The sequence below is a fragment of the Diabrotica undecimpunctata genome, chromosome 4 (assembly GCF_040954645.1).
Source record: "Diabrotica undecimpunctata isolate CICGRU chromosome 4, icDiaUnde3, whole genome shotgun sequence".
NCBI lineage: Eukaryota > Metazoa > Arthropoda > Insecta > Coleoptera > Chrysomelidae > Diabrotica > Diabrotica undecimpunctata.
Genome location: NC_092806.1, coordinates 91,535,208 through 91,552,638, shown reverse-complemented (window position 1 = coordinate 91,552,638; position 17,431 = coordinate 91,535,208). Strand labels below are relative to the sequence as shown.

General features: G+C 32.9%; 1 protein-coding gene across 1 annotated transcript in view; it reads right to left on the bottom strand.

Moving 5' to 3' along the window:
• Nucleotides 1–235: 235 nt before the first annotated feature.
• The window catches only part of LOC140438805 (beta-galactosidase-1-like protein 3), a 42,938-nt gene continuing 25,742 nt past the window's right edge, over nt 236–17,431 (bottom strand). The window contains exons 3-4 of the mRNA XM_072528453.1: nt 5,386–5,967; nt 236–264 (exon numbers count right to left, since the gene is read on the bottom strand). Of these exons, the coding sequence (XP_072384554.1) occupies nt 236–264; nt 5,386–5,967 (611 nt within the window). The remainder of the gene's footprint in view (nt 265–5,385; nt 5,968–17,431) is intronic.

Sequence of the window (17,431 nt, the reverse complement as noted above, 5' to 3'; positions counted from 1 at the left end):
ATGATAGTATGATAATACAGATGGCAATTTTTACCTACATATGGTAAAACTTCTGCCCATTGCCAAGGTAGGAACCACTTTGCTTGGGTGTGCAGCAAGAAAAACACAAACATTATAGAGCAGAGAAAGTCAATAAACAGAAAGAGAGTACATAAAGTAAAAAAAATTAATGAATGGTAGTGAAAGTAAAAGTGATCGTAGTGAGCTATATATCAGTTGTGTCAAAACTGTGGATTTATTGGAATCTGGAAGCTCCCAAATTGTCTGGAAACAGAAAATTCAGGTAACAAACTGTAAAATAGACTTTAAGTTAGATGCTGGTACCGAAGTAAATATTCTGCCTCTTGAGTAGATAAAAAATCTTGGTATAAAATTAAATAAAACCAATGTGACAATAGTGTCTTATGGAAGTGATGATGTTAAAATAAAACCTGTGGGAGAAATTATAATGCATTGTAAGGTAGGGACTGCATCGTAAGTTATTACTGATTATTGTTATTGGTCAGAACCAAGAACTTTGTTAGGTTTGGATGCATATATTAATCTCAATCTCATTAATCGAGTGGGAAACATAGATGTAAACTTCAACACAAAGATTTATCCCCCTTATACTTTGGTTTGGTTGGCAACCAGACGGTTAATTTTTCCAGCTCTTAGATCTGGATCTGGAATTGAATCCATTACGGATTCAATAATTAAAAAGTAACCAGAAGTTAGTGCCTGCAAGCCATTATGTTCAGAGTTTTGTGTACACAAAGGACGAGAGTTGAAAACTGTCCCGATTTGAGTAATAAGAGTATAGAACTCTTCATAAGTCAAAACTTGTGTACCCAAAATACGATACATATGATGGTTCTTGAATGATTTGGCCCCACCCTCTGCCAATCCATTAAAATGCAAAGCGCCGGGCGGACTAAAATCCCAGGTAATAGAAAGATACAAAAAGGACTCAGCACTAGGACTTGAAATTACTTTCACATGAATGGTCTTGTGCTCGTACACACAAATACACAAACATATCCTTTGCATGTGTTTGCTTCTCTATGTTTGGATATTAATAACGAGAATGGTCTTGCAAAATCCACAAAAACAGACAGGAAGGCACGTAACAAAGTACCAAAGTAACTTTGGATTGTTGGCGAGTTTGTCATAAAGGGGTTGCAAGATTTAGGTCGGCACCTAAAACAATGAATGCATTTTGACAATCAGCGATAAATGACACTTTTCGAAGACATAATCTAAATGCGCTGAAATAATAAATAATGCATAGGTAGCCTTTAAACCAGGATGCAGATTCGTTTGGAGATTGTTTGATGAGTCCATTCGATGATTAAATCAGTCAGACGGTGAGTTTTGGGTAATAGCAACTCTAAGTATACAAGAGAGACTTTTGTAATTGACCTCCTACTCCAGACCAAATTCATCAATAACAGGTGAGAGTTTAGGAAAACGTTTGGGCAACAGAGAATTCTGTCTAATTTTAAGAAAAATATCCGAAAAAACGTCAGCTTTTACCTGCTTAACAATGTATCGTAAAACAGATTCCATATCTGAAGGACTGACTGAAGGGAATCTAAAGAGGCAGTATTGTTTTTCCTTTGAAGTTTAGACACGAATTTTAAGCGTAAACCATGACTTTCTGAATTTTTATCAGGGATAAAAATTTTGAAAGTAAAGACCGGTAATGACCGGTGCCAATGATAATACAGATGACAATTTTTCTCCTTACATTTCCGTGGGGTGTGAGGAGTGAAAATTAACTTGAGAAGGCCAACACTCCCTTGAATTCGAAAGGAAGTCAGAACCGTGTCACCAAAGTGAAAATTTTAATAGCTGTGCTAGTGTCAAATCACGACTAGCACTATCAGCAGGCGTTTGATTACTAAAGAACATGCAATGAGTTCTTGTATGTCTTACACGATTGGCAATAAAAGTTTTCTATTTATGGGGGGAAGAATTCACCCAAGTGACAGCAATCGTGGAATCAGACCAAAGATGAAGATCGGAAAAAGAAAAAATATGTTTAAAAGACTCTTTAACAAAGGCTACTAGATCCGCCAGCAAAACAGTTGCCAACAGTTCTGATCTTGCAATAGATTGGGTCTTCAGAGGAGATACTTGATATTTAGGCCACACAAGTACAGTTTTAAATATGTTAGGAGTACTAAATCCAAAATATACAAGGCTGGCGTATCCTCTCCGAAGCTTCGCAGAATTCGTGAATCTAGACTTTAGAAGATTTATTAAAGCCGAAGTTTCGAGAGATGTGAATGTTTGCAAGGTCAGGCAACTCGGTTTTAAACTGATGTCATACCTGTCGTATTTGTTCAGGTGGTTCATCATCCCAAGATATATTGGATTGCCATAACTGTTGTAGCAGACATTTGGCTCTTAACAGGCACGGAGAGATGAATCCAAGAGGATAAAAAGTACGATTGATTTCCGAAACAATAGCCCACTTTGTGCAAGTTTTGTCATGGAGACAGTAATAATAAGAAAAGACGTCAGTCGTCGGGTCTCATTTTAGGCCTAGCACCTTAATAACGGAATGTTCCTCTTTGTTAAATGAACAAGATGCCAGAATATCTGAGCCAAAATCTTAAAGTAGACTTTGATGGTTGCTGACCCACATGCCTAGCTGAAAACCAGCTTTAAAAGTTAAATGAGCTCTGACTGTAGAGAGCGGGTAGATGACAGAGAATCACTTCCTAATAAACCGTCGTCAGTATAAAAATGTCGCGTTAAAGCTTGTGAAGCATTAGGAAAACGAGACTGCTGAATTGGCCAACTGTTTTTAGAGTTTTTAAAGCAAGATAAGGTGAAGAAGAAACACCGTAAGTAAGAGGTTTATAAGAATCCAATCTCCAGATAATTCTTTGATAATTCCAAAAATTCTGTATTTGCTTTATATTGCAAGTGAAGCAGTAACGACAATATCGAAAATTAGGTAAAAGCGAAGAGATGTCCTTTTAAAGCTTGCTTAGGACCTGTATATAAAGTATCATGGAGAGACACACGTTGAACGTCACGTAGACTGGCGTAGAAGACAACACGAATTTTGGAAACAAAATACAAATTTGTTTTTTGAAAATTGCGTGATGAGCAGAATAATAAGACGTAGACTATGTCTACCTCTTGCTGAATGCCATTAAATGTGTAACGCAACAAACGATGGAGAGTGTTTAAGGTACATAAAATGGACCACACCGAGTTGCTCAGAATCGAAAAAGATGTGGGTGTGGTTTTTTTTTATATTCTTACTAGCACATCAACAAAAGACAAATTGAAAAGAAGAAAAATTGGGAAATGATAACTACTAGGGATAAAAAAGAAAAAAATGAATAAACAATACAAAGAAAAATCATAAATAATTTGCCAAAAAAGGCGTCACTTTGTCTTATCTTAAAGTGACAGAAAACTCAAAACTAAACTATCTATACAATGCTAGCCACAAGTCCCCTCTCTCCTTGTATCGTTTAAATGGTTCTACGTATAATGGTGAAATTTGGAGAGAGGAAATAAACAGACGTAGGCTTTTCAACTTGCCATAACAGGTGGCGTAATAGTCATAGATGATGTTACAGAGCCACTGTGACTGATAATTTTAAATGGGACCTTATAGCAAATGATATCTCGTTTAACAGGTATTGAACACATCTATTTAATCATAATAATTTTGTTTGAGTTTAAGCTGATTTTGATGAATCAGCTAAGATGTAATGAATTAATTAAAGTAATTAATCAAAATTGGGGTATATAGAGCTTAAAAAATTCTTATATAGGGCATTTCTCAAAATGCCGTTCTAATTAAGGTGTATAAATCTTAAGTAATAGTAAAAAATATTTTATGCTTAATAGATAGAAGTCCATAAGTGTAAGTGTATGTCATGAAATAAATTCTTATGTTTTGGTTAAATTTAAAATTATTTATCTAACCGATTTCGTCTAATAATGCATTACGTCACCACGAGAGGCGGCGCATCCATACTCAGGGATTAGGGATCATCTGAGTTAGTTTGGCGCAGTCGTGCCCTTAGATTAAAGCACCTCAGGTAAAATCGACGCTATCATCCCATACCGATCATTACTCCTCGGTAATTAAAAGTTTTAACTTCCTTGCTTCGGAAAGACAGAATTTACAAAACAGTCATCAGACCAATAATGACATACGCGACAGAAACACGACCTGACACAGAGAGGTCGTGCTTTGGAGGACATCAAGGACTGGATAAGAAATAGAAACGAAATAGAGGACGATCAGTAGGAAGACCACGTAAATGATGGAACGACAACTTACTGGAGGCACATTAAAAAACAGAGTCATATCTACATACAAAGAAGCAAAATAAGAAGAATAAGAAGAAGAAGAAGACTTCCTTGCTTAAATTATTTTCACGTTTAATATTTGATATTATTCTTTCATATTTTTTGTGATACCCATATTTTATTTTCTCCGTATTTATTTTTAATCTGTTTTTATTATCTTTCTTAACGTTAATATAATTATTTTAAGTTCTTATTTTTGTAATTTTCTATCTATCCCTATACCACATTTTCGTATAATACTACTATAAATATTCAAATTACTGTTTTTTAATTTTATTACACTCGCGGCCATTTTGACACTGACACGACACAAACGTCTGATATCAACTGAAAATTCTTTTAATGACTCTCAAGTATTTACCTGAATTTATAATTGCTGGCATTAGACAATAATTTTGAATTTATAAATAGGTATATTTTTTTAATTCTAAATTATTTTTTAATGTCTGTAACTGTAAATGCAGGTAGAGAAAGTGTGTCATTAAAAGGACATTAAGATCAAAAACGGATTATACAAATAATTATTTCATTTCCACGAATTGTAAACAATTTTGAACAGAAGATATAATTCCGAAAAGACCAGATTTCCGAAATATAACTTTCTATTTTTAAAATACCAACAGAAAAATTATATAATTAAAAAATGTAGTATTTTTCCGTTTCACATTCATAAATATTTCCGAAATTATAATTCTTTTATAGGAGCCGGCCCATAACGTACGATTGTAGGTACGATTAAAAACTGACAACAATGTAGTTATTTCTGGCATATAGAAAGTACAGGCCTATCTCTGGAACGCTGCCATCTGAATGTGAATTTATCTATATATCATTTGCATACTCGCTCACTTGTTTCATATTTTTTTTACTACTCACGAAAGAGATAGAAGCAACAAGCAGAAACAGAGATAAGTTAATTGACAACAGAAAATTAGAAGAAATTAAAAGCGTATAAAAAAATGGAAAAATATATAAATTTGATAATATGGTTATGAGATTTATTAGAAAATCTTTAATTTAAAAAAAAATATTTATTTCGTAAGCTATTGTTACTGTTACCTTGCCAAAGTCCTTTAAATTGATTAAATTGCTCCAAATATCCATAATTAACTCGGCCCCAGTTCTCTACTATAAGTTCTAAAGTAGCATTCCGAAGAAAATTATCACCAAGAGTTAAAGTAGAATCCTTCTTTCTCCAAAACCCGAATTCGTTTAAATCGTCTTTAGATTCTAAAACTTTATTTTGAAGCTCTCCATTGACAAGGACTAAAACAGTATCACACACTCTTCCGAAGATTTTCAAAGTTGAACGTTCTGGGATTTCTATGTTTGATTTTTTATAAATAATGTAACCATAACTTTGTCCTGACATGTTGTTTATTGGCAGCAATTCCATAGGTAAAAGAGTATCTGCACAGACGCTGTGGATTTGTTTTAACATTTCTTTCATAGATATTTCGCCTGTAATATTAATTGCTGGGTAGATTACACGTTTGTGTAGTTTTGGTATTAAAGGCCTTTTTATTTTAAGTTTATCATATTTAGTTATGAGTTCAATGGTTTTGAAATACTTGTCCGTGTAATCTCCAGCTTCAGAAATGGGGGCGTTGTAATCATAAGTTGTCACTATTGGATCAAATCCTACAAAAATAAATATTAGTAAAATACTATTGATGACAATTTACTATTTAACGGGAAATAATCTACAGTAAGTTTATTTTTTACGTTTTGATTTCTACTTCGAAAATCGTTCTCAAAATACAAAACATTAATAAATTACACAAATGAAAGTAGACGACTTTAAAATTATATTGTCAATATTTTTAAGTTGGGTTTCTGAGGCGACTTTATTGGAAGATAGTTAATTCGATGACATAAAATCAACTTTAACTTAAGAATACATGTCAGAAAAATTATAGTATGTGATTTGTCCTTAAAAAGATAACCAAATGCAATGATGAAAGTAAAATTCTCCTGTTAGTGATTCTAGAGTAAATTATGAGAAAAAAATAGAACAAAAACCTTAAGATACAATCTCGACATGGTAAGAATTTTGGCCTTACATTTAGTTTACTCACATCATTAATATCAACCTCTGGTTATATATATAATGATAGACAGACCAAGAAAAAGATGGTGCGACAATTTAAATAATTTAGGAAGCTAACATTAAAGAGAAAAAGGCTGTAAAGCCTACATACAAGAAGGAAGAAGAACAAGAAATGTTAGGAAAGAACATATATATATATATATATATATATATATATATATATATATATATATATATATATACATATATATATATATATATATATATATATATATATATATATACATATATATATATATATATATATATATATATATATATATATATATATATATATATATATATATATATATATATATATATATATATACAGGGTGGTCCTTAAGTAATTGTACAAACGAAAACCATAAATTGTACACCTTAAAATATTACGATTTAAGCTAACTTGCTTAAATAAAATGTTGATATTAAGAAAGATACAGGGTGTTAAAGTGGAAATTTAAAATTCCATTTTTCGCTATAACTTTTACGTTTGTAAATATTTTTGGACAAGAATTTATAATTGGATGCTTTAAAGTAAGTTAAATTATAATTTTATTCAAACTTTAATGTAACTGATAGAGGGCGCCACATATGCCACATGCGTGGCATAGATTTGCGCTTAACTTTTTTGCTCTTTAAGTTAGCTCTATTTGTGTTCAAAAATATTAAAGATACATTATTTTTACAAGGAAAATGTATACTTGTTAGTAACCTCAAAATTTAACCGTTTTCGAGATATTCGCATTTTATAAGTCAGCTGCATAATAATTCTTAGTTGTAATATTTGTGCGTTAAAGCACTGAATACCTGTAGATAAGCATAATTCACAGTTTATTCTTATTACAAAAACTCAAAGATGATAATGTAACATTACAAAAATTTTGTTATGGCTGCTAAATGTCTTATTGAAGAAAATATTCTTCATCTTCTTCTTTAGGTGCCGTGTCCGTATTCAGACGTTGGCCGTCATCATGCTTACAATTTCCCTTTTCTATCGCTTCTTAAGTTTCTATACCTACTGGCGTTGTATTACTTTTTCCCTATTGTAAAATGCTGAAAACCCAAAATATGTGGTTTATGTAAGATGGTACACCACCACATTCTAGAGAGAAGGCAGTGAGAACATACTTAAATATAACTGTTCTGAACGTTGGATTGATCGTGGCAGTCATATTCCTTGGCAATGTGGTGAGATATTGATATAATTATTTAATTTATAAAAAATCCCAAAAGAATACTTATTATTCATTACGTAAATTGTTTACCCATTTTTATTAGGACAATTAGAAACTAAAGCCCAGGTATTGAATAACACATATGTGTCTTGTTTCATAATACTTTTGCTACCAATCTAACGTTAAAGACTCAGCATTTTTACAAAAACATCATCGTTGGTCTAATAACCGATATTGTATAAATATAGTAAACACACAGGTAATTTAGTTCAGCATAATATTAGTTCGTTAGTTAATCATAATAGACCATTTGTTCGAGATGTAATTATAGTTACTCGTAAGCTGTAACGTAATCATATAAATAAGTAATGTCATCGATAGGTTATTCCGTGTTTATACAAGTAACCAATGAATTAGATACATCACAGTTTAATACATTATTTAACCTCTGCGACAAATAAGATGTAGTTCCATAATATACCACAAGGTTTGGATATGTATCCAAAAGAATATATTCATCCATTATACATTATAGCCACCATGTAGCCCAGAATTTCATCCGCTTGATTTTGGTGTAGCGTATTAAAACAACGTGTCTATAAGAATCCCATAAACATTCGCAACCAACTATGGGAAGAAATAAATACTGCAGCAGTTTCTTTAGAACCAATGATGCTATTTAATATGAGACGATCTTTTATGTAATATATTGACAAATGAATTAAAGAAAATGGTGGACATATCGAACACTTATTTTGACAAAAAGTTATGTTATTTAATTTAACTATTTCTTAATTTGGTTTGTAAACAAATTATTTTGATTATGACTTTAATTTAACATAAAACGTAAAATGCTTGATGTAAAATCCTATTATTCTGTTTTTGTCAAATCCTATTATTAATTATCCTGCTGATATATTTATTTTATTTAATATTTCGTTAACTATTAACTTTAGTTAAAGGTATTTTATACCAAAATTTAGATTTATTAATGTTTTTGTCTATTTTTCCTTCGGTGCCTATGGTAATTGCCTTAAATCAGAATTATGCAGCTGATTTGTAAAATGCGATTATCACGAAAACTGTTAAGTTTTGAAGATATTAAGAAGTATACCTTTTTTTCGTTAAAATAATGTATCTATAATATTTTTTGTCACAAATACAGGTAACTCAAAGAGCAAAAAAGTTATTTGCAAATTTATGCCACATATGTGGCATATGTTGCGCCCTCTATCAGTTACATCAAAGTATGCATCAAATTATAATTTCTCATATTTAAAAGTACCCAGTTGTAAATTTTTTTGCATAAATCTTTACAAACATAAAAGTTATAGCAAAAAATAGAATTTTAAATTTCCACTTTAACACCCTGTATCTTTCTTAATATCAACATTTTATTAAAGCAATTTGGCTTAAATCGTAATATTTTAAAGTGTAGAATTTACGGTTTTCGTTTGTACAATTACTTAAGGACCACCCTGTATATATATATATATATATATATATATATATATATATATATATATATATATATATATATATGTTCTTTCTTAACATTTCTTCTTCTTCTTCCTTCTTGTATGTAGGCTTTACAGCCTTTTTCTCTTTAATGTTAGCTTCCTAAATTATTTAAATTGTCGCACCATCTTTTTCTTGGTCTGCCAACACTTCTTCGTCTATTTAATGACTTATCTCGTGCTATTCGTACTATCCTATGCTCTGCCATTCTACTAATTTGTTTGTTCCACTCCTGTTTCCGTTTTGTCACCCATCCATTTATGTCTTCTATATTGCATGCTCTTCTTATGTTTTCGCTTCTCTTCTATCCAACAAACTTTTCCCTGATATTCGTCGGAGTATTTTTATCTCTGTTGTTTCTAGTAGTTGTCTCGTTTAAGATGTGTCAGGTCTTGTCTCCGCCGTGTATGTTAATATAGGTCTAATTGCTGCTTTATATATTCCTGTTTTTGTGTCCTGTCTTAGGTGTTTGTTCTTCCAGATTATGTCATTAAGAGATTCTGCCGCTTTACTTGCTTTTAAGCTTTGTTGTCGTACGTCTTCTTCAACATCTATCTAACTATAATCTATTTCTAATGAGTGTAGAGTAATAAAATCTCATGAAGTATTCAAAAGCGCTACAGGGTAATCCGTCAATAATCCGTCAATAAATTCCGTCCGCATTGCAAAATTCTGTCGTTTCATAAAGAGCAGGTAGGTATCACCCTGTTTTAAGGGATTAGTCCATTGTTATCGACAGATAAACACTGAGCCAGAGGCGCGCTAGTGGGTTAATTGACAAAAGAATATGCATTCTTAAAAATCATATTAAAGGAAATAAAAATGTAATACAGCAGAACAGTGTTATTAAAAAAATATAAAATGTAATAATAAAATATATACGAACCGAAATCGGGAAATACTCACAAACACACACGAATGAACTTTACATATTGAAACACTTGTGGGGAGTTTAAATCAATTTATTCACAAAAACTACAAAAACTTTACTGGATACGTTATTACAATTCTACATCACTATAGTCTTCATCCGAAGAACTGTCATCATCCCCTGGTGTTATAATTATAGGGTCAACCACCTGATCGACCAAGTTGTCCAGTTCCCACATTTTATCTTCCTCTTTTAAAACATGCTGGATTGCTTTTTGCCAGTTTTCTGATGTGATTTCCATAATGGCTTGATCAAACAATACCTTGACATCTTTCATTTTAAATGTGGTATTGTGCCTTGCAACATATCCTTTAACTTGTGCCCATATAAGTTCTATGGGATTTAATTCGCAATGATATGGCGGTAGGTGTAGCACAGTTACTTTATACTTTTCTGCTACATCTTCTACGGCATATTTTATGAAGCGAGATTTATGTTGTTTTACTACGGCTAGTAGTTCCTTCTTTATTGAATTCGTCTCAAACTGAATACCTTTATTTGACAGCCAGTTAATAATTTCTTGCTTTCTCCAAGCTGAAGTTGGTACCTTCTCTATGCGCCTTGAATGGTAGCTTGCATTATCCATAACCACGACCGAATCAGCTGGAAGAAATTTTAACATTTCCCCGAAGTAGTCTTCGAAGACATCCGAATTCATGTCCTCATTATAATCTCCCGTCCGACACGACTCAAAGCTTAACAAACCTTCTTTTAAAAATCCTTCTTCGCTTCCAATGTGAGCAATTGTAAGCCTCTTCCCTTTTCCCGAAGGCACTTTAATACCCGTCGAAAGGCCTTCTATGAAAGCTTGGCGAGCACTTGTTACATTTTTATCTTGCCACATTTTTTGGACTATATAACCTTCGTTTATCCACGTCTCATCAAGATAAAAAATTTTCTTGTGCTCTCTGCGGTACTGTTTTATAGTTCTCAAATATTTTCGTCTCCAGCAAATGATTTCATCACTTTCCAGTAATAGTGCCTTTTGATTGTGCTTTTCCCAGGAAAAATTCATGCTTTTTAAAGTTTTCCATAAAAGTTTTCTGGATATCAAAGGAATATCGTTATCTTGGCTTATCTCCATTAGTATTTTGTCAAGGGTGGGTATTTCCTTTTTAAAATAAAACGAATGAACTTTTCTTCGAATGTCACGTTTGGTGTCTTCACCTAAGATTTTTATTGGTCTTCCTGATTTTCTCTTGCATGGACTTAACTGGCCTGATATCTTTCTTTCTCGCAATAATTTAAAAATCGTGGACTGTCCAATTCCAGTCATTCGGGCACATCGCTCAACACTTTCTTGCACAGACAAACTAGGGTGATCGTGTTTTATGCAATCATATACATTTAAAATTATAACTTTTTCACTAACAGATAGCGGAGAATTTTTTACACCTCTTTTCTTTGGAATAAATGTCGCCATTTTATAACTTTTTCACTATTTCTATATCACAATATTACTGTACGTTTAATTGGTGTAGTAACAATTACTAACTCGAATGTCGAATGTCGAATGATAATAATAAAATAAAAGAGGGATTATAATGAAAGTGTAAGTAAAACCTCATTACGCGTTATTAGTCTTCATGTTGATTTATTTTAGTTCTTAGTAATATTAGGAGGTGCGTCATACCCTTATCAGTTTCTTCTAATGCTTTTATTCGTTCAGTAAGGAAGTGAATTTGTTTTTATAAATAAAAATGTAATTAGCTTTAATGACCATATAATGGAATACGAGTTTGAAGAATAAGTTAATCGAAAAATTAAATAAAATTGGTTATCACAAAATATCCAAAATATGATATTTTGAGGTACATCAATTTTTGACGACGAAGTTGACATCCGTCCATTTGCCTACGCCCATGACGACACCGAAATTCAGGCAAATTTTATGACACTTCATGATTTATTACTCTACACTCATTTGAAACCAATTATAGTTATATCTACTCCCAGATATCTAAACCTTGTTGTCATACATTCGGTTTTTTCTGCTGATATTATCATATTGTATTTTTGGCTGTTGTATTGAAGATGTGTGTTAATCTTTCTTTTTTAAGTATTATTTGTTTCTTAATAGTAATATGTTCTTTCTATGGATTTTCTCTTCTAATATGGGTAACCAGATCTTACTGCATCCTGCCGAAAAATTTGCAACGCAATTGGTTTTATTTAACACAATAAGAGCTGCTTCTTTAATTTTTTTACCAACTTTTATTTTCAGAACTATACTTAAATCTTTCCACTGAACTCTATGTTCACTTTCTCATGCTTGTTTACATATTTTGATATACATATATCAAATGTTCTATTTTTAATATAATATTAATGTTCGTTTTTCTAATATTTAATGCTCTTGATGTTTCACCTATATAAAAATATTCGCATTCATAAGGGTTTTTTTTAAATACAATTATTTGTACTTCCTTATTCATTGATAGGCTTAGTGTTAGATAAAATGAATCTCAATGTGTTTGTTGTTTTGAATGTAGTTGAAATGTTAAATTTATTATCTATCATTTTAAATTTTTCCCATAATCCTGTTTTATTATTAATAAAATATAATTGGGGCTTATTCTCACAACTCTTGTGGCTTATTAACTCATATATATATATATATATATATATATATATATATATATATATATATATATATATATATATATATATATATATATATATATATATATATATATATATATATATATATATATATATATATATAGTGTAATGCAATTTTAGATTCCCCATTTTTCTAATTACATCTTTATCAACGTCTGTTTTGCCTTGCAATTCTTAGAAGGCACAGATTAAAGCAAAAATCTGAATTTGGTTTCGAGAATTAAAAATCTTCGGATTTCGTTTCGGGATTTATTATCAGATGTCGCTATTGCGTCCATATCCAAGCCATTTTAGCGTTGCTTCTATTACGATAGGAAATATTGTTTTCACGTTCAGAGCATCTGTAAATAGATGCTCCGAAGATTCCTTTTAGGATGAAATACGTATAAGCGGATATACAGAGGCACTATACGTGAAATCAAATCTTAAATGTCTTTCCTTTCAATTTACAAACGTTTTGGAAAAGTGTTGACTCGAAGTTTCGCCCTTGGTCAGAATGAATCTCCAAGGGAACATCAAATCGGCTATAGAATTCTTTAAGAAATACCTTTGCAACGATAGCAGCTTCTTAATTTGGTATCGCATAGGCCTCAGTCCATTTCGTAAAATAATCCATGTCTACCAGGATATATTTATTTCCATCATTCGTTTCTGGAAATGAACCTGCAATGTCGATTGGTACTCTTTCTATAAGACTACCAACAATGTACTGTTTCATGGATGCCCCATTTTCACCAACAGGATCATTGCTGGTTGCACACAGTTCACATTTCCGACATCATCTTCTTACATCATCTTTACAGTTCACTTAATAGAATCATTCTCGAACCTTTTGCAGAGTCTTTCTTATACCAAAGTGTCTACCTGATGCACCGTCATGCAACTGACGAAGTACTTCTGAAACTTTACTTTTAATTACAACCTACTGAAGCTTAGATTCTGTACCATCATTGTTCTCAAAGGTTCTCTACAGAAGATCATTTTTATCTAAAACGATCTTATATTATTTCAAGTCCTTACATCTATTGGTGTGCGTCAGTCATCATCATCATATCACAGTTGTTGCGGGTAAACAGCTTAAATAACATATTTTCCGTTCAACGCCGATTGTGTTGGATTCCCGAAAAGAATACGAAATAGCTCTTCGATCCTTTCATCACCACACATTGAAAATACAACAGCATACCAAACATTGAAAATCTCAAGTTTTACTACTAAAATGACAAAAACCAAGTAAACAAAAATACAGAGCAAACTGAATAGCAGCAATTCGGCAGAAGCGACGTTTACACTAAAACCTAATAACAACACGTTACAATGCCAAATTTTTAGCAAGTATGTTATTTCGTTTAAGAAACCAGACAGACTCGCTACAATACTGTGATTTTCTTCAAAAACACTTGCCGCTAATCAGATACATTCATCAGATCTACCTGCTAAAATTGTTAAAGTATCCAGCATACATTTGAATGTAACATTACTACCGTAGCCTTCGATAGTAGCATACCTGCTCACACAATCTACGAATTTGTGATAGACGTCGATCCTGGATACGCAATCAACAAATTACCTGTTGTGTCTCAACCAGAAATTATCAATATCACTGCGCCGGCTCTCGATAAAGAAGGGAGACCAGTAAACTTTAGAGGAGAAGACAGTACGTCTAAGCAAGCAACATCTTATGTCCGCAAACAAAATGTTTTTACAATCGCTGGATTTTAAGCTGAAAACAATAAAATGACGACCATGTATGGAAAACGAGCTTGTTTAGGCACCACCGTGCCTGCAATGTTTGACATTTATCGTAAGCCAATGTTCGATTCGAAAATCCGAATACCAAATATATGCGCCATTCATTAAATCATTCAAGTACAGTGACATTGTAGAGTTTAGTATCAATAAAGTTGAAGAAACCTTGTTCTGCATTAAAGGTTCCCTCGAAATACATGAAACTGGCGAAGTCAAACTAGCAAATAATGTGGGTGCTTTTCTTTTTGATTCGCGCACGTATAGCGAAAGCGCAAGGGAGATGGAAACAGTGCGAGATCCTGGTATATTAGTGCTGTATGTGCCATGACATGTTACAATCAAGAAGATTTAAATTATATGATTATGGCAGGTTGGAATTACCCGAAGGATCCCATTGTTACAACTGCAGCTGATGAACAGCAGATGAAATTAAATTAGAACTAATGAAATCCATTCAAAAAGATGTGCCTATAGTTATTCTATTTAGAAAGTGGGAATTACAGGAATTACCTGCTATTACCAAAGGTCACAAACAGAGAGGTTCTGAGAAGGATGAATGAAGAAACAGAAATTTTAAATATAATTAAAACAAAAAAATTGGAATATCTCGGATATATTACACGTGGAGAGAAATACACCTTGCTCCAACTGATTTTGCAGGGAAAGATCCAAGGAAAGAGAAGCGTAGGGAGGCGTAGAATATCATGGCTGCCCAACCTGAGAGAGTACTACGGATGTACATCACATGAACTTTTCAAAGCAGCCGTCTCAAAAGTCCGAATAGCTATGATGATTGCCGACCTCCGCCGCGGAGATGGCACTTAAAGAAGAAGACCAAAGGTACCAGGCGTGAAGTTTGGGTTGTTAAAACTAGCAATGCAGTAGAAAGACCACGTTATGTCATTGTTTTCTTTCAAATCGACAAACGTCCTACGATCCTACCTTATTTGACAATGTCAACATCCAAAGTATCAGATTATCCTTAAATAGAGAATATTGGCCAAATGAGAGAATGCAGTTGGATTTTAGCAAAACTAACTACAACGAGTCGTATTTCAACTACACCGAATTTTATCCTAGCTACACACAATCCCAAAAAAGCGATCTCTACTCGATTTCTCGACTTTCAAGAATCATGCGTTGTTCGTCATCGATTGTTTAAAACAAAAATAAAGCATGAAAGCATCTACTGTTAACGTAAAACTCGACATTAAAGTAAATAATTGTTGTCCCGAAAATACCAAAATCTACTCTATAATCATCCACGACTGCGTAATGGAATACTTCACACTTACCGAAATTACATCACAAATTACATCAAATATATAAGTCATTACATCTTTGTACCTAAGAAACCATTTAATGCGCTAAGTAATGAGGATATGAAGATTGCATCATATGTGGAGAAAAAACTGCTTGACATTCGGTACTCTGATGGAGAAGTTGAATTATCCAAAATAAATGAAATACTAGAAACCAAGTTGTTGTATGCAGCCGATTACATCTACGTTCGAGGAGAAGAAAAAGCGGATTTTTTAAGCAAGAAATGTGACATTTTTGGAGTTTCCCTCTTATTATTGACGTTTCCAAGTTTGATGATACACCTTATGCTACTGGAAAAGTTGGTCCTACGAAAAAACCCCTGCGATGCCACTGGACTATTTTCATACCCATCGAAGGAAATGTGGACCGTCTACGTCATTGGTTTTCTTATACGATAATATCGTTGTAATTTTTTTTATAATAAATTTATTTTTAGAGAAAAACACACTTTTTATTAACACCTATTTATTGATCAAGTCTTCTATTACAAGAAGATTCAAATTTTCTCTTTACAATTTTTAAAATGATTTTTAAAATTAAGACAAATACAGACGCTAATATTTCACGACATTGCAAAGACATTATTTATTTTACTTTTCATGTTCTCGCTGGTGTTGGTACCCATGGTGTAGGCTGAATGGGTCTTAATGAATATGTGACTTGTGGTAGTCGTCTATGTCACTTCTTACGTCGAATGTCACGTCCTACGTCAAATGTCACGTCCTCCGTCTAATGTAATGTTCTATGTCACGTTCTACGTCACGTCTTACGTCAAATGTCATGTTCTATGTCACGTTCTACGTCGAATGTCACGTCCTCTGTCACGTCTTACGTCGAATGTCAGGTCTTACTTAGAATGTCACGTTGTATGACTAATGTAACCTCCTACGTCAAATGTCACGTCCTATGTCGAATGTCACGTCTTACGTCGAATGCCATGTTCTATGTCACGTCTTTCGTCGAATGTCACGTTCAATGAGACGACATCTGGTGGAGTTCTGTACGTATGAATAATGGCGGTGGCAGAGATCTGTAAGACTGGTAGAGCAGGAATTACGTTCGCTCGCTTGGAATTCTGCTGCGCTAGAACCTGTGTAGTATATCTGCTGATAAAAAATGCAAAATAACCATGGTATAAAAATCCCCAAACTAGTTTTTTATATTTTCACCCTCACCTAACTTCCAGTCATAAGCCAATCAGCTTATACTAGGAGATTTTAACATTCATAGTATACTTTGGGGCTACGCAGATTCGGAGACACAGTAGAAGGATAAACTAAAATGAGTGGTCTTATACCTCAAAGATCGATGTATGTATCAAAGTAGTATACGGCCTCATATTATAACTCAGCATAAAACAATTGGTATAAACATCTTTCCAATTGCCAGACCATGAGCTATCTCATTTAGAAGCAGATTTAACTTAAAAAAGGCAAACTGGGAAAAGTATGCAGACATACTAGATTTTGAGCTGCTACATCTTGAACCAAAACTAGAAAACAAAAAATTTGTAGAATTAATAAAAAAAAGTATCTAGAAAAGTTCCTTAGGGGATGTAGACAACAATATGTTCCCAGGATGTCCTGCGAGTTTACAGAACTAATGAGAGCATACTAATCCGTCTATATGCAGCTGATGTTTTCATCCAAGAAACGGTTGATTGTAAAGCGGCTCTACTTTAACAGCTGAGTTAAG